A 19974-nucleotide genomic window follows, 5' to 3' on the forward strand; every position below is an offset into this window, starting at 1 on the left:
TAACCTTTTAAAAAGTATTTCTTATTGTATTATCTGATGTCATGATTATGAGGGTTAGCCAGCAGCCTGAGAACTAAGAGGTTAACCTTACCTAAGTCAGGTAGGTTCAGCCAATAGGAATGTAGGGAGGAATTTCAAACCGGGACAGAGGAATTTTTGTTTTTTCCCTCCTTTGTCTTGGGCAGTTTTCTCTCCATCTACTGAGGGGGACAGACAGAATGTCTCCCTCCAAGAATAGACTCTTCACTCTTCTGTAAGTAGGGTAAAGTTTAGATAAATCTGTTAGGTTTGATTGTTTTATGGGTTGGGAAATGGAATCTGATGTCTGTGCATTTAAAAATGCTTTTTCTCTATTTTGTAACTAAGCTCCTGGCCCATGGTGGGTTTCTCCTCCATGGCTACGTCTAGATTGGCATGATTTTCCGCAAATGCTTTTAACAGAAAAGTTTTCCGTTAAAAGCATTTGCGGAAAAGAGCATCTAGATTTGCACAGACGCTTTTCTGCAAAAGCACTTTTTGCAGAAAAGCGTCCGTGCCAATCTAAACGTGCTTTTGCGCAAAAAATCCCCGATCGCCATTTTCGCGATCGGGGCTGTTTTGTGCAAAACAAATCTGAGCTGTCTACACTGGCCCTTTCGTGCAAAAGCTTTTGCGCAAAAGGACTTTTGCCTGAATGGGAGCAGCATAGTGTTTCCGCAAGAAGCACTGATTTTTTACATGAGATCGTCAGTGTTCTTGCGGAAATTCAAGTGGCCAGTGTAGACAGGTGGCAAGTTTTTCCGCAAAAGCAGTTGCTTTTTTGGAAAAACTTGCCAGTCTAGACACAGCCCATGAGTATATTACTTTGTAACTTTTCCATCTAGTCATTATGCTTGCAACAGGAATATTGTGGTGATGATAAAAGTTCTTTCTCTTTTCTTTTCTTAACCTGGCATTGGTTAATTTTTGAGTCCTGAATTGTACTTTAGGGGTGAGATTCCCTAAGTGATCTCTCCCCTGATTTTCTTATCAGTACTTGGGTTGTGGCAGTGGAGTTTTATCCCCAAAATCTAGGTTGTTAAGATTTTGGGAGGAAGTTTTTTATCAAAGCCTGGAAAGGTAAGGTTTTGGTGTACTTTTGCTGGCCCCCACATCTGCATTTATCATGCCAAAGTGGGGAAGGAGCCATGACACCTGCACCCTGCTGCTATTTACCATTATTATGAGCATGGGAACACCTTTAATCTGTCATGTGTTTAAGATTGTTTAATTCTGGATATATTTCAAGAGACTAATTGCAATTGCTGATGTTACTAAGTGGTCTGGGATTCAGAGATTTGAGAAACTGCTTCTCTCCCTATATGCTGAGATGGAAATTGAGATCAGCAGAGACAGTTTTGCTGTCAGTTCCTAGATAGATCCTTCTAGGAATGGTGAAAGTGTACTTTTCTTGAATGGAGACAGTCTGTCTGTGGAATTGTTTTCCTGGCTCATTTTGCCAGAGCGGGGTTCAACAGATTTCAAAGTGTGATGTAAAACATTTGTGCTTAGCCAGGCTTTTAGATATATGTATTACCTGTCATTGGGGAGGAGTTATTGGCAGGGCCACTGAGTCTTAGTGGATGTTCTTGCCATTTGTAAGGAAAGAATGTGGGGCAACCAGAAATTTGTTAAAAATGCCATGAAAATGATTAGATAGGTAAATAATATTAACCTGCCAGTTTAAAAACAAAACCTTTGTCCTTGGGAACTGAATTTCATATATCGGTATCGAGTGAATTATCTGCAGTTGTTGTTCTAAGTACTTATATGGCCCTCTTTATCGTCATGTTTCTCGGCATGGCACAAGCATTTAATATTTGTCCTCTAAATACTCTTGTCAGCGAGGAAAACATCCTTCGGTGGCAGATGTGGAACAGACAGATTGAGAGATTTAAGCCCAGATATTTAAAAATGTTTTAAAGGTATTTTTAATGGTTTTACAATACTTGACAGATCTAAGAACCTAAGTCTTACCGACTTTTATAAGTGTCTAAGTCACTTTTCAAATGAAGACCCAGGCTTGTAAAAGCAAATCTACACTTAAAATGCTGCCTCAGCGCAGCTGTATCACAGTAGCACTTTAATGAAGACACTTGGTAAGTCAATGGGAAAAAGCTCTCCCAGCATTTTAGTTATTCCCACCTCCTGGAATCACCATAGCTATGTTGGCTGGAGAAGCTCTTCTGTCAACATAGCACCATCTACACTGGGGAGTAAGATCAGTGGTTCATTCACTTGATTACTGATATATGAAATTCAGTTTCCAAGGACACAGGTTTTGTTTTTAAACTGGTAGGTTGATCTTATTTACCTTTCTAATCATTTTCATGGCACAACGTCACTTAGGAGTGTAATGATGTTGCTCACACGCCTGAGCAACACAGTTACACCGATATAGGTCAGTAGTGTAGACTAGAGTTATGTTAGATGGGATGGCAGAACAGAGTTAAGCAATGCCTAAGGACCTTGAAAAATCTGGATCTGAGTGACCTGTCCGAGATGACACACAGTCTATGGAAGAGTCAGCTACTGAACCCTGATTTCGTGAGTCCCGGGCCATAACACTTTGCTCTCAAATAATTGTTATTTATTGATGACATTAACTTTATTTTCTCATGTAATAGCTCATATTAACTGATATCAGACAAACTCACGGGGGGGGCAATTATTTTTATTTATTTATTTTTTACTTTTACAGCATGGCAGACGGACAAAATACAACTTTTGGAAGGATGTGATTGCTGCTGTACAACATAACTATAAAACCTCAGCTTTTAAAGGTAGGTGACTTCGTTCAAGACATGCTTACTACAATAGCTGAAAATATTTGGAGGCATGGCAAAATTCAGTTTTGTTAACTTCACCAGATAATAACAATATTTAGTTTTTAAATAATGTTTTAAAATTTTGATCCATCTAAACTTTTATAGTTGCACAAAAATATGGGTTTCAAATATTTTTTATTTTTAGCTATTTAAATTTTAATAGTTACAGGAAATTATAGGGAATCAGACAATAATTATTTAATGGAAGTAGTTATTGAGGTTCAAAAATTAAAATTTTATAACAATCAAATCACAGATTGTCAACATCACTTATAAAAAATACTAAGTACAAATTTTAAAATCCGTCTCTTATTTGACTGACTTTGCAAGTCCTTAAAAGTTGATTTTCGTTGATGGAAATATTTTTTATAAATTTGTTTTTCTATTGGGAAAACAAAAACATTTACAAATAAAAATCTAACCTGTCCATGTCTACTTATAGATTTATTGAAGCAGAAACTGCTACATTTGCTTTGTTACTCAAATTGATCCTCATTAGAAATAAAAATGTGTTCTATGCATGTTTACAATGAAATGGTTACACTGGACAGACTCCACCTTCTTTCAGCTTAAGCATTAGGAGTGATTTTGTACATTTGTGGGGTGCTATTTTAAGGAATTACCATGACTTAAAAGAAGAATACTGTAATTTATGTATGGACACTGTATACAAATATGTTCCTGCGTTAACTATGATTTTCAACAAGACCAAAACATATTTGCAAAATATTAAGGGAGTATTCAGCAAATCATTTACTTTGTTGATGAACACTGAACATTCCTATCCCTCTAATTTTGCCTGGATCCAGTGATATGATGATGCTGTTTCGCCGAAAGATTAATCTATTACAACTTTGTTTTAATAAGGGTTAAGAAGATGTTTTAATTACAAATGCTATAACACTATGGTTCATATTTACTGGAACTGAAATAAATAGGTCAATGTAGACAGTTTGATCTGTGAATGAGGTAGATAAAGTTTTTATGCTGACTTTCTATTAAAGTGAGAAATGCCGGGACTCTATGCCAGCCTCTGATGGCTATAGCAAATGCAAATGCTGCCTGTGAGAGATGCATGTCTCACAAAAATGCATTCATTGTCACAGCCTGACAGCAAGAGCTCACAAGGATAGGGAGCTCAGAATACACATGCTGTTCTTTGACAAAGCCCTACACCCCCACCCGCATAACAGGGGCAATAAAGGCTCAAGTGTGATGTCCCCTCAGAGGAACCTCTCAAGCCTCTCACTGCAAAAAGCGCAATCAAAAACAAAGCCCTCACCAGCCTGCTCCTCCATCATGAATAAGCAAGAGAGATGAACCAGGCACCTAGAGCATTCAAAAAGCATGAGCCACCTCACTAACAGGCTCAAGAACGCACGCTAAACAGCCTGCAAAGCGCCTGATAAGGGCTGTGAATCAACAAAGGCACTGCTGGCACTGGCGCACGCCCTGCAAGCCCCCGGTGTGGCTTTCGCCTCCTACACTGAGAAAGGTTCAGGCAAACTCCCACCCCCTCAACGGTGTAGACTGACCCCAGATTTCCCGGGGTTCCAACAGCACCAATGCCTCCACTGCCAGCACTGTCAGACTCGGCCCGAGGCATAAAGCATTAAGCCATTGTCGTTCCCCAACGTGGCAAAACACGTTTTCCATCAGTAATTGATAGGAACCAAGAACCAGGTCCCCGAGCGAGTCCTCAGCTTGGCATTGCTTGCGCTGCCCCCTGTAAATGTGAGGCTCTTTGCCCTCGCCACACTCACCTACATTATTGCAAATTAGTGCCTGCCAAGGGGAGACAAGGAGTGTGTACTCCTATAGCTCATTGGGGTGCACTCTGGGGAATGAGGAGTGTCCCCCTCTGGGTCAGTGGGTGGCCAGTCCAACCCACTACATGCAGTTCAAGTCTGATCCAACCCATTAATGAGCCCGCCCTAACACAAGGTAGGCTGCCCAGATAGACAGTCAATAAACAGTTAGTAGCCCGGCCCTAATGCAGGACAAGGGCAGCAGTAATTAAACAGTTAGGAAGCCCATCCAAACGCAGGGGAGGCTGCAGCACTTAATCAGTCAAATAAATAGTTAGGGTATGTCTACACTACAAAGTTAATTTGAACGAACGGACGTTAGTTCGAATTAACTTTGATAGGCGCTACACTAGCGCTCCGCTAGTTCGAACTTAATTCGAACTAGCGGAGCGCTTAGTTCGAACTAGGTAAACCTCATTGTACAAGGACTAAGCCTAGTTCGAACTTACTAGTTCGAATTAAGGGGTGTGTAGCCCCTTAATTCGAACTAGTGGGAGGCTAGCCTCCCCAGGTTTCCCTGGTGGCTACTCTGGCCAACACCAGGGAAACTCTATTGCCCCCCTCCCGGCCCCGGACCTCTTAAAGGGGCACGGGCTGGCTACGGTGCCCATGCCAGGTGCAAGCCTGCCAGCACCCAGCCAGCAGACCCTGCACCTGACACGGCTCGAGCCAGCCACCCGATGCCCCCCAACCCTCCCCCTCTTCCCGGGACTAGGCTGGCGGCTCCCGGGAGTTTGGCCGGGACCGCAAGAGGCGGGCACCCGCCTGGTCTAATGCGGACATCGTGGACCTCGTCCACGACCTCTGCATTAGGCACAGGAAAGTGGCCGTCTAGGGCAGGAGAGCTGCCAGCCTGGCCACCCAGGAGCAGGTGTGCATGAAAATCAAGGTGGTCCACTGAGACCCCCGACCCTGAGCCCTGAGCTTACAATGGCTGTACTGGGTCAGACCAAAGGTCCATCTAGCCCAGTAGCCTGTCTGCCGACAGCGGCCAACCCTAGGGACCCTGGAGGGGATGGACCAAAGACAGTGACGAAGCCATTTGTCTTGTGCCATCCCTCTCCAGCCTTCCACAAACTTTGGGCAAGGACACCACTCCTACCCCCTGTCTAATAGCACTCCATGGACCCAACCTCCATCACTTGATCTCACTTCTCTTTAAACTCTGTTCTAGTTGTAGCCTTCACAGCCTCCTGCAGCAAGGAGTTCCACAGGTTGACTCTTTGTTTTGTGAAGAACAACTTTCTGTTACTAGTTTGAAGCCTGCTACCCATTCCTTTCCTTTGGTGTCCTCTAGTCCTTCTATTATGGGAACTAATTAACTTTTCTTGATGCACCCTCTCCACCCCACTCATGCTTTTATAGACCTCTATCCTATCCCCCCTCAGTCTCCTCTTTTCTAAACTGAAAAGTCCCAGTCTCTTTAGCCTCTCTTCATAGGGACCTGTTCCAAACCCCTCATCATTGTAGTTGCCCTCCCCTCTCTCTTCCCCTCTCCCACCTCCTTTTCCCAGTCTTCCCCAGTTTTGTTCAATAATGAGAGATTCTGTTTTTGAACACAATTGTCCTTTATTTTGTACATCAGAAAGGGGGGCTAGGGAAGGGTAAGTGGAAGGAAGTGAGGGAGGACTGGGGTACGAGCCCCTGATGGGGAGGACTGGGTTGGCTCTGTGGGCTTCTGGGGGTGGAAGCTCTCCTGCAGCCCCCCCAATTGCCCCCTCTCCCCAGATAGCAGCCTGCGGCAAGTGCAGCCGGGCTGATGGCCGAGTGCTGTGATGTGCCGAGTGTGGGCACTCAGGGCACTCCAAGCCAGGACTGCTTTGCAAGCGGGGAACCCCTGAGAACTGTCTGTCCAGGGTGGGGGTCGGATCCCTTTAAGCACAGTCCTCGGCTAGCCTGAGGCAGCAGCTCCATGCTCTAAGTCCTCATCTGATGCCCTGCCGGCACTGCTTCCGGCCATCCTTAACCCCGGTTCAGGGTCCACTCTGTGTGGACATGCTAGTTCGAATTAGCAAAATGTTAATTCAAACTAGTTTTTTGTCTGGATGCGTTAGTTCGAATTAGCTTAGTTCAAATTAACTAATTCGAACTAAGTTAGTTCGAATTAGCGCTGTAGAGTAGACATACCCTCAGGGAATCCAGCCTTAGGGCAGGGCAAGGGCTTATTCCAGGTGAAGTCCACAGCCAGTAAGCACAGGTAAGCAGTTGGTCTCCTTGTTCAGGAGGGATTCAGGCACTTTGCCTGTGGCTGCAAACTGCAGGAGGAGAGACTGCCACCAAATCAAGAGGTGACAGGGGGACATGGGCCCTCCTTACACCACCATGCCCAAACCCGGGGCCTTAATAGCAGCCAGTAGTCAGCTGCTAGGTCAGCATGGGTCCAGTCAAAAACTCACTGACTTGTTATATCGGGGTCAGTGGGGGTCCACACTGCAGCCCACTGACCCTCAGCCAGACGAAGGTTGGCTATCCCTGGGCCAGTTCCAATTCTCCCATCCGTACCTTGTACCTGACTCCGTGGCAGGTTCTTCAGGCCGCACAGGTTGGGAACCTCCGGCCACAACAACAGGCTCACTTGGTAGTCCTCCAGAAGTGGGCCTGGAGGCCCAGTCCAGTTGTCCTCTTCCTCCGGCTCCGGTTCCCCCCTTCAGCTCTGGTTCCTCAGCAGGTGGGATTGGGGAGGCTTCTGGCTCCCCAGCTGTCTGGGATGTGTAGACCTCTTGCTCCCTTGCTGGCTGGGTAGAGAAGGCTTCTGGATCCCTCTCTGGCAGGGCCCCAACTGGCCTTGCAGGCAGCTCTTTTATATCCCTGGCCCGCCCCCGGCTTCCTCCTAGGTGAGTCATCCAGGTGATCCCACCATGGCTCAGGAAAGGGCGTTTCCTCCTCCGGGTCAGTGGGTGGCCATTCCAAGCTATTACAACTCCTCACAACACTCATCCCCAGAGAGAGCACATGCATCATATGGAGCGCACAGATTATGACATATCAATACCCCCTATGGCATCCCAATTGGCAATACTATCCTCAGCATCATAGCCGCTGGTTCCCCTATCGTTATTGGGCACCACAACACAGCTCCACTGCCCCTCCCACACCAGCACAGAGATTATTGTCTTCTATACACTTTAACCCGTCACACTCTCCCACAGAAGGCATTTACCCCGAGGAAGAACAGACTAAGGATAATCCAAACATCCAACAAACAGACATGCCTGTTTGTCTTCTGCACCTGATGAAGCAGTTATTCTAAACAATTCCTCATCTACTGACAACCTAAAACAATTTCAAGGTTTATTCAAAAAGGTGGCCATCAGTCAGGTGGCTGTGATATCAGAACTGCAGGAGAAGTAGTATAAGCTTCTAAAGAACTTTCATCCCTCTACAAAGACCAAAATTGCACTGCCTCTAGATGAGGCAATACTTGAAGCAGTGAACAAAGTATGGCAAATGCCAGCCACAACTCCCTCCCCACAACCATCAAAAGAGCAGATAGAAAATACTTTGTTCCATCAAAAGGCATGGACTGTTTATTCTTGTACCCTCAATCCAATTCCTTAGTGGTTGATGCTGCAAATCATAGGTCTAAAAATCCTCAATATAAAACAAATATACAAGACAAAGACCACAAACACCTGGAAGTGTTTGGCAGGAAAATGTATTCCTTCTCAACCCTTTCATATAGCTAACTACACAGCCCTACTCGCTAATCACGACTTTGACAATTATGCAAAACTAACGCAACATCTCCCAGATGATAAGAGACTCATTCTCAAAGCCATCATTAAAGAGGGGTATACTATTTCTTATACAGCCCTACAGATGGCTCAACACCACGGCAAGCGCTACGGCAACATCCATAGTAATGTAGAGCTCATCCTGGCTTCAAGCAGCTGGAGTTCCTAAGTCCTCCTGGTTAATGTAGAAAACTTACCATTCAATAAGGACAAATTATTCGCTGCAAAGACCAGTGAAGCCTTGCATCCTAGCAAAGACTCACACACCACCTTATGCACACTAGAGATGTATATGCCGTCTCCTCCCCCCCCCCCCCCCCCGCCCCGAAGGAAGCACTATAATCCCTACCAAAGACATAGGGACACAACCTTTGACAGACAGCAGCAACATCGCTCATTTGATCAAAGTCGATTCCAACCACAAACTCAGTGGAGAAGAGCCCCAAACATACACTCTTCCGCGACTCAGGCCTCTAGACAACAGGTTTGAGAATTTGGTTGAGGGTCTGCCCGACCTTCCCTCTACAACAGTGCCAGGTGGATCTGACATCTTCCACCCTTGAGCTTGTGTCCTTTTTACAACCAATGGGAAGAAATCACGACAGATCGGTGGATTTTAGAAATCATCAGTTGCACTCTGTCCCTTTCATATCTATCCGCCCAACCTCCTTCTCCTCCCCCCGGCTTCAGGGACCCTCCTCCACCAAGAAGTCCAACACCTTCTCAATATAGGAGCTTATAGAATAGGTCCCCAAACAATACTAAGGGAGAGGTTTTTACTCACACTACTTTCTCACCAAAAAGAGAACAAGGGATTGAAGGTCTATTTTAGAGCTCTGTCAATTGAACATATGTCATTGCAAGCCGCGCTTCAAAATGGTTACACTCGCCACGATTATTCCCACACTGGACAGAGGGGACTGGTTTGCAGTCCTTGACCTCTAAGATGCATATTTCCATACCATGATACAATCTGCACACCGACATTTCCTGTGCTTTATGATAGCATCAGATCATTTTCAATACAGAGTCCTTCTGTTTGGACTCCCTTCTGCCCCCAGAGTCTTCTCAAAGTCCCTGGCAGTTGCAGCGGTGCATCTCCGACAAAAAGGCATCACAATCTTCCCTTATTTGGACGATTGCCTCATTTGAAGTCCCACCCAACAGACCACAAGGGACATGATCAGATTCACAAAAGCCTTCCTTTAGCCTGTAGGATTCATTATCAACAAACAAAAATCTACTCTACACCCCACCCAGTGCCTAGAGTTTATAGGGGCTCACGTAGGCATGTGGTGTTTCAAAACTATAAAAAGCCTGGTCATAATCATGACCACCAGCCCAACTATTCCCTTCTAACCTGTCTCAAACTCTTGGGGCATATGGCAGCTACCACATATGTTGTCCTACATGCCAGACTATGATTTCAATGTTTCCAGCACTGGATTGCCTCAGTCTACACACCAACCAGATACTTCATCCACAGGCACGTTTCACCTCCTCAGAAATTCCTTACCTTTTTTGCAATGTTGGACCCAGGCACAGAACCTCTACAGTGGGGTGCCTTTCTACTGAGATCAGCCATCCAAACAAATCACTACAGATGCATCACTTCTAGGTTGGGGTGCCCACTTCCAGCAACAATTCACCCAGGAAAAGTGGCCCAGCAAGTCCAGGCTTCATATCAGCCTGCTCAAGCTTCGAATAGTTCACAACGCCTTCAAACACTTCCTTGCACACATTCAAGGATTCTTGGTGTGCATCCTCACTGACAATGTGACCACGATGTTCTACATTAACCACCAAGGGAGCGCCAGATCCCCTTTCCTCTGTGCAGAGGTGATTTGGCTCTGAAATTGGTGTATCCTCCACAGCATAACTATCATGGCAGCATACCTACCTCGGGACAAGAAGAAACAGAGGAATCGGGCTGTGCATGCTAACTTCAAAGGCATGAACTCTGTGCATCTCTCGTGCATGCACAGCTTGACTGGACACTGCTGTTAAAATCTACAGTCTATTGTGTTGGGGCAAGCCCAACACCAATAGTGGAGCACCCACTTGGATACACATCTCGAAGAACCATTGTTTTACTGCACAGAGTGAGTAACTTCTCTTTCCCTTCTGAGTAGGAAGTAGGAGTAACTTCTTTGCTTTGTTAGATTATTTAAAAAACATGCTTGTTTTTAAAAATGGCAAAAGAAAATGAACCCTTAATCTGTATCTGGTGTTTCTTGGAAGTTTGTAGTTCCTGCCTAAGAAGATTTGAGTTCTATCATTATTTTCTTTAAAAGTGGATTGTGAATCCACAACTACAAGCAGGGTGGATTTCAGGCTGGACTAGGAAAATTGACACTGGATGACTGAAATACAAATTTACTACAAAATCAGTCTATAGTCATCCAAAGTTTTGAGGGTTTTTTTAAAATGTTGTTATAGATAGACTCTGATGCAATAATATGAAAAGTTCATTCATAAGTCAGTGTCAAAGACTTTAGGTATTAAACTTGTACTGTTTATCTAAATTCACATAAAGCAAGCCTAAGCGTTTAAATGAATGAAGAAGTAAGTGGGTAACAATCTATCTCTTGGGGTACATCTACACTTGCTCCCTATCTCAGGATAGGGATGCAAATGTAGCCAACCAAAATTGCTAATGAAGTGGGGATTTAAATATCCCGTGCTTCATTAGCATGATCTCGCCGGCATGTTATTCCTCTCAACAGCTATTTCGAAAGTGAAAGTGCGCACTAGGATGCATTAGTTTGAACCAAACCCCTTGGTTTGAACTAACGTTACTCCTCAAAAAAATGGGGTTTGATTCGAACTAACACGGCCCGGAGCACACTTCCTGGTTCGATCAGCTGGCGATCGGAATAGCGCACGGGCGAGATTATGCTAATGAAGCACGGGATATTTAAATCCCTGTTTCATTAGCAATTTCAGTTGGCTACATTTGCATCCCTATCTCGAGATAGGGAGCAAGTGTAGACATACCCATGGGGATGTCTGTTCTAATGCTGATGCAGATTAAATTTTCATAAAAAGTACTCTCGATGGCACTATTTAATATCCTTCCAACATCCACATACTTTCGAAAAAAAAGTAACTAATTAGATTCATAGGTCAGCAATCTATCTGATACGTGGTACATGTTGGCAAATTTCAGCACATGTTTTTGGATTTCCTTCATTATAGAGTAATCGTGAAAACATTTTCAGAATATCAGTAGTACTTGCCAATGGAGAGTTTCCCATATCCACTACCCTGTGGCTGTTAACACTTTCCAAATGCAAGTGCCAAATAAACTGAATGTATTGGCAGAAAAATTTATCCTCTTGAAATGCTGGAAAGCTGCTTTGGGCAGTTGAACAGATTAATGATGTATCACAAGATGATTGCATAGTAAAATAATTCGTTGTACAAAAAATTGGTGATCTTAATTGGAATCTATTTTTGAATTAGACTGGAATCTGAGGGGGAAAGCCCAGACTGATAATCAAAAAGGTCAGTGTGCCTAGAATTTTCAGGTTGGTTCAAAAGAAAGTAGAATTTATGTGGTGTTTGGATATTATGTTTAGTGCCTATTATGTTGCCAGTCAGCCTTACAAAACTGTCATGATAGTTTACCAACCCACTCACTAAGTCTACTTGGCTGCTGTAGAATAAATTTTATTTGACTGTCCCAGAAAGCATTGTTCACTGTAGGCAAAGGAATGAACAGAATTTTGCAAAGCTGTTGCATAATAATTTATTACAGTTTATAAAGCAATACATGTTGACTTAAGACCAATTTAAAGATAATTTTCACTTTTTTATTAATACGGAAGTTTTACCAAATTTGGAAAACAAAGTAGAAGTGTTACAGAAAAGAAAACAATAATGCTGGCTTTAAATGAATACAGCCATTGACTTGGGTTTTATAAACAAATAGAACAATCAAAAATAATAAAACATGGACTTTTGAGCTTTTAGAAAAAATAACTTTGACAGAGAAAATGACTGACAAAGCATCTATGTCAAAGCAACTTTCAACTTAAAAAAAAAAAAACATAAATTTTTCAGGGTTATTTGACAAGCATCTCTGAGGGCTATGCATGAACAGGAAAATCTTATTTGAACAAAAGTACACTTAACTGAAAAGAAATAAAATTAAAAAATATTAATTTAGTTGATTTGTTCATGTATGTATCACTAACTTCAGTGCTGAATACTCTAAATTAGATGAATGCTAGATCCAACAAATCAATTAAACATTAAATATATATGTGAACAGTAAATATGACAGTGTGATCTGTTGACTGATTAAATTTGCTATGCCAGAAATGTGTCAAATATGTTGTTGAATAATGCACATTTCTACTTTTAATTAATTGGGAACTAATACACTTAATAAAGACATATTCTTTTTAAAGAAATAAACTTACTGTGCATGAAAAACAGTGTAGGTAAAAGACTGCCTCTAATGATTTTAGTTGATAAAAGCTATATTAAATTTGCACTATACTGTATCAGTATCTGCATGAATGTATGTGTTACTGTAGATTGCCAGTTTCTGATTTTACTGAAAAAAAGTTGTGTGTTACTGTAACATTTACTCAGAGCATTAGCCTGTAGTGCCTTAGTTTAAAATTTCCTTAAAAAATATTGTTTTAGTGTGTTGGTGCAGATTATAAAATCATGTTCATAAAAAATAATTGCATAGATTTTTTAGATGCATAATCTGAGTATTCATCTTTAGCCTTAAATGCTTGGCTCTTCAGGCATACAGTTTTTAAAATAAATCCTTCAAAAGACCATCTTATCTATGATACACATTTTATTTAATTACTGTAGTGCAAAGTCTTCCTGTCCTTTCTGTCTGCCCCTGTAATCCTTCCCTCTCTTCACCCCCCACCTCCAAAGAGAACTCTTAAGGAAGAAAAGTGGTGCTTTGTCCCAGACAGCTGAACCAAAAAGTTTCCTTTTCTTTACTTCTGGTTGTTTTGATGAACTAGTCTTAAGAGATCCCTCCAGCAAAATCAGTACCTTAGTAAGATATAAAATCCTTTATCATGCCTAAAATCTTATCTTTGGAGACATATTTTTCAAAGTTGATTTCAATAATATGTATATTGTTATGGAGATCATATAAAGTAAATTAGACTTCCCTTTTTCTAAAAGCAATCTCTTGATCATTGTTAAGATCACACTAACCTCTGTGAATGATTAATTTAAAATAATGTCTTTGTTTCTGTGATAAAATATGTAGTATTCAGGAATTATTACTTTATGAAGACTTAAAAGTATATTTAAGATATAAAATCAATTTAGTAATACCAATTTAGAGAATGTAAAGCAGAGAAGAGCTGCATCATGTATCACCACAATATTTAATGTTGTATTCAGAAGGACAGCTGACTTACCCTTACTACAGTGTTTTTGCAAATAATTCTCTTAGAGAATTCTAAAACATGCAAAGTTATTCTGAAGCGTTAGCTTTGAAACAAATTGCCCTACATTATCATCCTTACTTCCCCTTTGTTGCAAATAATTTGTATGACCAGTTATAGGTGTCAGACCACAGTCCAATAAAAAATGTCTGAAAGAGACAATATTAGGACAGCTAAGGGCGGATACTGTACTATCACATATGAGCGAACAAGAATCCTGAGAAAGAAGAGTGAACATAATCAGAGGAATATAAGCCATTAGATTCTGCATTGGGCAGCTGCAGCCAGACTTGATCGTTTTCCATGAGATCAATTACAGCACTTCCAGAGGCTTGGTCAAGGTATCCTTTCTTGTACTCATCGTAAGTGTACATGATGGGTGAGCCATTTTTGTGTAGCGCAACCCAAACATGTGTTCCTTTTACATGTACGTGGTAGGAAAAATAGTAAAGTCCTGGGATCCTACATGTGAAGATTCCTGTTCTGGGATCATAGTGTTGCTGTCTATTGTACAAAATTTTATCAAATTTTATGGGGACAGTGGCCCCAGGGTAGGCTTTGGAGAGAATGACAGAGAAAGCTGACACTGGCATTCCAGTTAGACCTTGGTTTGCTCCTGCTTTCATAAGAGGCATTCCTGAGAGGCTTTGACTCTCTCCTGCTTTTATATAACTGTCTGGCATTTGTGGGAGTACTGCTTGCCCAGGAGGACCAGGTGGACCTGGAGGGCCTGGTAACCCAGGCTCTCCATTGTTGCCTCTTGGGCCTGGGAGTCCAGGTGGGCCCATGGGTCCATTTAAACCTTTAGTGGCAATGCCAGCCGGACCTGGTAATCCTGGTGCCCCTGGATCCCCTTTAGTGCCTGGAAATCCTGGAATGCCGGCTGGCCCAATTGGACCTCTTATACCAGGTATTCCAGAAGGCCCTCTTGGGCCTGGCTCACCATTAAATCCTGGTTCTCCTTTAAGTCCTTGTGCACCCATTGGACCAGGTAGGCCAGATGGCCCCACATGACCATTGTCCCCTTTTGGGCCTGGTAAACCTGGAGGTCCTTTCGGACCAGCAAGCCCCTGCTCCCCTGGATAACCTGGCTTTCCCTCTAACCCTGGTAGGCCTCTGTCACCTTTAGCTCCTGCGTATCCCATAAGACCTGCAGGTCCTGTTTCTCCTTTAGGCCCAGGTAGGCCATTTTCACCTGGTAGTCCCCTAAGTCCTTGAGGACCCATATTTCCAGGTGGTCCAGATGGCCCTGGTTCTCCTGGAATGCCAGCTGGACCTTGATCCCCTTTGATTCCCGGAGCACCAGGAAGACCTTCAGGTCCTCTGTGTCCTTTCATCCCTGGCAAACCTGGCTTTCCAAATCCTGGAAGGCCTGAGGATCCAGGCAAACCTTGGGGTCCAGGCAGTCCTTTTGCTCCAGGAATCCCTGGTAATCCTGGGGGTCCATTTGCACCAGGCTTTCCAATTCCTGCAGGCCCAGGTTCCCCAGGAAGACCTTGCAAACCAGGGATGCCTGCTGGTCCTGGAGCTCCTGGTAAACCCTGCTCACCTTTCACACCTGGCTGACCTGGAAGCCCGTTTTCACCCGGTTTCCCTATTGCAGTGAGTCCAGGAGGCCCTGGGGGACCCTGGGGGCCTGGAAGCCCTCTGTCACCTGGGCGTCCTGGAACTCCATATCCATTTTCTCCTTTTAGTCCATTTATGCCAGGAATGCCTGGCTCACCCTTTTCTCCAGGGATACCCCGTGGTCCTTGTGCTCCTGGTGGTCCTTGTTCTCCTGCCTTGCCAGCAACAGAGATTCCAGCAGGACCAGGAATTCCAGGAGGCCCCTGGGGCCCTCTAGGTCCTGGGAGACCAGCAGGTCCAATATCTCCTTTTTCACCATTTAATCCTTTTTCCCCTGGTTTTCCTGGTAAACCTGGTAAGCCTGGCTTTCCAACAGCAGAAAATCCTGGTGGGCCGGGGGGGCCTGGTGGACCTTGAGGACCTGGATTTCCATAGCCTGGTGGCCCTGGTGTGCCTGGTTGTCCTCTTGGTCCCGAAGGACCTGGTAGACCAGGAGGTCCTTGTTCTCCCCTTCCCTGTAAACCTAAGACACAATAAAATCATTAGTGCAATGGTAGAGGGTTCATAGTTTGTCAGAATTCTGGCTGACGCAGAGGGGTAACCAAATGAAAATAAAAATGAAAATACCAGTTAGTATAACAAAGATCACAGTGTCTTTAAATTACTGCAAGTTCAACTGGTTAGAGAAGAAAACAGGGTAAGATTCCTGGGTTCCATCCCCTGCAAAACCAATCATTTGGTATGAACTTCGGCAATCCACTTAAAGTCTCTGTGCTTCCGTTGATCCATTTATAAAAGAAACATAAAAATAACAAAGGCACAGGGGATAGATAAATATTTACCTAACAGTCCTATTTCCCTGTTCCCTAAATTGTCTACTATAGGAATCAACATGCAAATAGGTAATAAATCATTCCTTCTCTCTTGGTAGTGCTCACTCTTTAGGCATGACAGCTAACACTGCAGTGAGATGAATGGGAGGAAGGCACATGGGAGTTCCCTACTGATTCTTTTTTTCATCCCATCTCTTTGCCAACTCAGGAAGACTTGCAAAGTGGTTTATATTTGGAAATTTATCTCCCCAACTGTGTGGGGTAAGAATGAATTTATACATTTTTTAAAAATATATAAGGTCAGATTCTGCATTAGCTAAATATGTCAGGTTTGCTTTCTGTATCGAGCCATCTGAATTCATTGTGTGGGCTGGGTGTTTGACACCACTAATAAAGCTTGTGTGTACCATGAGCCCTGATTTCTAGCTGAGAGAGGTTGTTTTTTGTGGTTTCTGTCTTGCTAAAATATACTGAATGAGTCCTATCTAAACAGACATTGTTGCTAGTCTGTCTCATGTAAAAAAGCTTTTGTTTCTATGGTGGCTTGCTGAAAAGTGCACAGTTCATTGTCTGTCTCCTGTGCCACGTGTGGCAGCCAACTGAAAATGCCTTTCTCACCACTGAGACCACTTACAGAGAATAATGAGCATGCATGAGGTAGAGGCTCATGCACTAAGCTCCATAGGTCCCAGTTTCAATTCTGCCTTCAGACAATCGGGGTCTGTCAACGTTACGCTAGGTCATGATACCATGACAGAATATTCTCCAGTGAATTCAGTAAGTCAGTGATGGCCACTCAGTCTGCATATTTGAAAATGTGCTAGCTTAAAGAAGCTTCCTAATACCTGTACAACTGTCATATCAATTATTTTACTAACGCTCCAACTACTTAGATTTCAGCTTTTCCCTCCTCCCCCGTCTGAATCATGGTTTTGTTTCTTAGTTACTAAATCACATAGCATGTGTCTAGATAACATCATTTATTTGTAGTGGTTGCTTTCACTTTATACACAGTTGGGCAAGTAATGGCCATTCATTTTACTAGCGAGTGTATGTGGATGAAGTAATATATTTTCCTGGACCTAAACTTCTGTCAGTGAGTGAAACAGGCTTTCAGGCTACACAGAACTTTTCTTCAGATCTGGGAAAGGGACTCTCAGAGTATGTACACTGTAATTCAGTGCTTGTGGCTGACAGTTTTATAGCCCCTTGAACTCGAGTCAGCTGGCCTGGGCAGCCATGGGTGTTTAATTGCAGTGTGGATATACACAAAGTGTCACAGATTGTTTAGCATAAGAAGTGAACTCCTATTCCAACAGACTCTTTGAGTGAAGTGGCCTGTTAACACCTCTGTAGCTGTAGGACAGAAAATGGAGGTTATTTGGTACAAATAGTTATTGTAAGCCATAAAGATCATGCTTGTTTATTAAGATCAGGATTTTTAGTGTCTAACAAAGTTATGAATTTGAAGCTCATAGGCTCATCTTTTGAAAGTGTTGGGCAGGTTTCCTTTGAGGATGAGGACTGAAAGGGCAGATGTAGAGTGGTCATTTTGTGAGAAGCATTTTTGCCTATGGTGATGTGAGACGGTGTTTTGGTTTGATTTTCATTTAGCCTTTTTCTGTGTAAGTTCATCTGAGAGCACAGTCACTGTTGACTGCCACATAGTTGTTTAGGGGAATTTAATGCACTGGATGGGGGTATACCACATGTTGTGATAGAAATGTGTAGGACCCATGGATCTTGAAGGGTGTGCTGGAGGGAGGTTGGGGTTGGATAGGGTTGATCACCGTAGCAATGAAGATGTGTTGAAGTTTTGTATCTGTTCTGGCAAGGTCTAGTGCTGGTTTGAGTTAGTGTGCCCTGGCCTTTGGGCTTGCTTGTGATGGTGAGTGTGGCAAGGTTGAGAAGTTGCATGAAAGGGATGAAAATTCTCAGACCACACATTTCTAGGAACTTCTGTGGGATATCATTAAACAACTATAACATGTACTCGATGGGGACCACATCCTGAAAGAAATCTTTCTTGAATCCTTTCCTCTAGCTGTCACACACCTTGTCTCTCTACTATCCTAGACCAACATAGCTACAACACTGCAAACATTAATTTCACTGCACTGACATTCATAACATAGCATGGCTTTTCTTTTCTTTTAGTTCCTTATTTGTATGTTTTTCTATAGAAAATGATTTGGTGTGTAAGAATAAAACAGCAGATGGAGCCACTCCACCATGTGTCAGATAGAAACATAGAAGTAAAGAGCTGTGTGCTTAAGTATTAATGCCGTAAGGTGGCGTTAGGGAAACTGCAGAATTCCATGGGGCTTTGGATGCTGATTTTTATGAAATACCTATAGCACTAGGAATAATATAAATGTCAAGAGGAGACTTCAGTGTGAAACCCCACAGTTTGAATGAATATGCCATACTCTTCAGCTGATGGATCTTGTAGATACACACTCCTGCTATAAAGCAAATGTTATGAATAGTTAAAGGAGGTGTGTAAGTAGAATAATAAAGTCCACTGAGTGGAACAGGAAGGACCTGTTACCTGGGTGACAACTTTAACATTTTATTTGGAATATGTTGCTGGATGGTGCACGTGTGAAGTGCTTGATGATAGAACATCTGAGATCCTCTGTGAGTTAGAATTTTTTTTTTATTGACAGTGGTGATTGCACAATACCTATAAATCAAATATAGTTCATATTTCAGCTGCTTTGGTATGTTTGTGTGTAAACTTTACATGGAGTGTATGTGATGCTATAGTACTGCAGAAAGACTAGATAAGTTAATATTGAGTTTTAAAATGTTATGTGCCAAGACACAAGCTGAAGTAGGAGGGGAAAGCACTGTGCTGTTTTGAAGATATTTTATGCAAGTTTGCGTATAAATGCTTCTTCTTACTTAGTAATGTGAATTGAAGGCATTCAGCATTGCTTATTTTGAAATTAAAAAAACCTTCATTCCAGTGCACATCTGAGACATCTAAGAAATTTAGATGGTATCCTATTGGCAGAATTACAGGATATTGCTAGTGAATAAATAGCCATATGGTTACTCTAGTTACATTACAGTTAAGGAGTACCCACCCTTTTAAAAAAAATTGCTAGCTACTTCCATAGACATTAATATAAGTCTCATAGTTATAGCCTGCAGGGCTCTTGAAACATTTGCAGAAAACTTTACAGCTGAATTTTCATTGGCTGTTGAGGATTCTTTGCTGAGTATTACCCATCTGTACCTGTGTGATGTAACCATGAGTGACATCATCAGCAACTTTATGAGCAGCTCTTATTCACATAAGATGCCTCTGCATAGCTGTAATTGTGGACTGAGAAAAGGGCAAGAAGCTTTGGTTCTGGAGCCACTTAGCAACTTTCACAAATGGTTCTCACACTCTCTTTACGATTTCTATTGATGTTATTTCAAGAATACTCAAAAGGCTTTTGCCTATTTTCTTTCATCCATTTTATTGTGGCTAAAGCCAAAAATTATTTTTTTGTTTACTCTATTCACAAATTGTTTCATATCTTGACAAATTGTTGTCCTTCTAGTCTATCCAATTAGGATAAAATAACTAGTCCTTAGAGGTCATGTAGTAATATGGGTCACTTGTATCACTAGGTGTTGTATACCACTAGGCTGTGTCTAGACTGGCAAGTTTTTCCGCAAAATCAAATGATTTTGCGGAAAAACTTGCCAGCTGTCTACACTGGCCGCTTGAATTTCCGGAAAAGCACTGACGATCTCAT

At 42.6% G+C, this 19974-nt stretch overlaps 2 protein-coding genes across 4 annotated transcripts in view; one reads left to right on the forward strand and one right to left on the reverse strand.

The window, feature by feature from the left end:
• NT5DC1 (5'-nucleotidase domain containing 1) overlaps positions 1-19974 on the forward strand; it is a 197657-nt gene that overhangs the window by 15531 nt on the left and 162152 nt on the right. The window contains exon 6 of the mRNA XM_089777214.1: positions 2720-2801. Within this exon, the coding sequence (XP_089633340.1) occupies positions 2720-2801 (82 nt within the window). The remainder of the gene's footprint in view (positions 1-2719; positions 2802-19974) is intronic.
• The window catches only part of COL10A1 (collagen type X alpha 1 chain), a 65918-nt gene continuing 58629 nt past the window's right edge, over positions 12686-19974 (reverse strand). For all 3 annotated transcript variants that reach the window (XM_075924015.2, XM_075924013.2, XM_089777213.1), the window contains exon 4: positions 12686-15909. In XM_075924015.2, coding sequence (XP_075780130.2) covers positions 14015-15909 — 1895 coding nt within the window. In that variant the 3' untranslated portion in view covers positions 12686-14014. The remainder of the gene's footprint in view (positions 15910-19974) is intronic.

This window comes from Pelodiscus sinensis, chromosome 3 (assembly GCF_052426305.1).
Source record: "Pelodiscus sinensis isolate ZL-2025 chromosome 3, ASM5242630v1, whole genome shotgun sequence".
Taxonomy (NCBI): Eukaryota; Metazoa; Chordata; order Testudines; family Trionychidae; genus Pelodiscus; species Pelodiscus sinensis.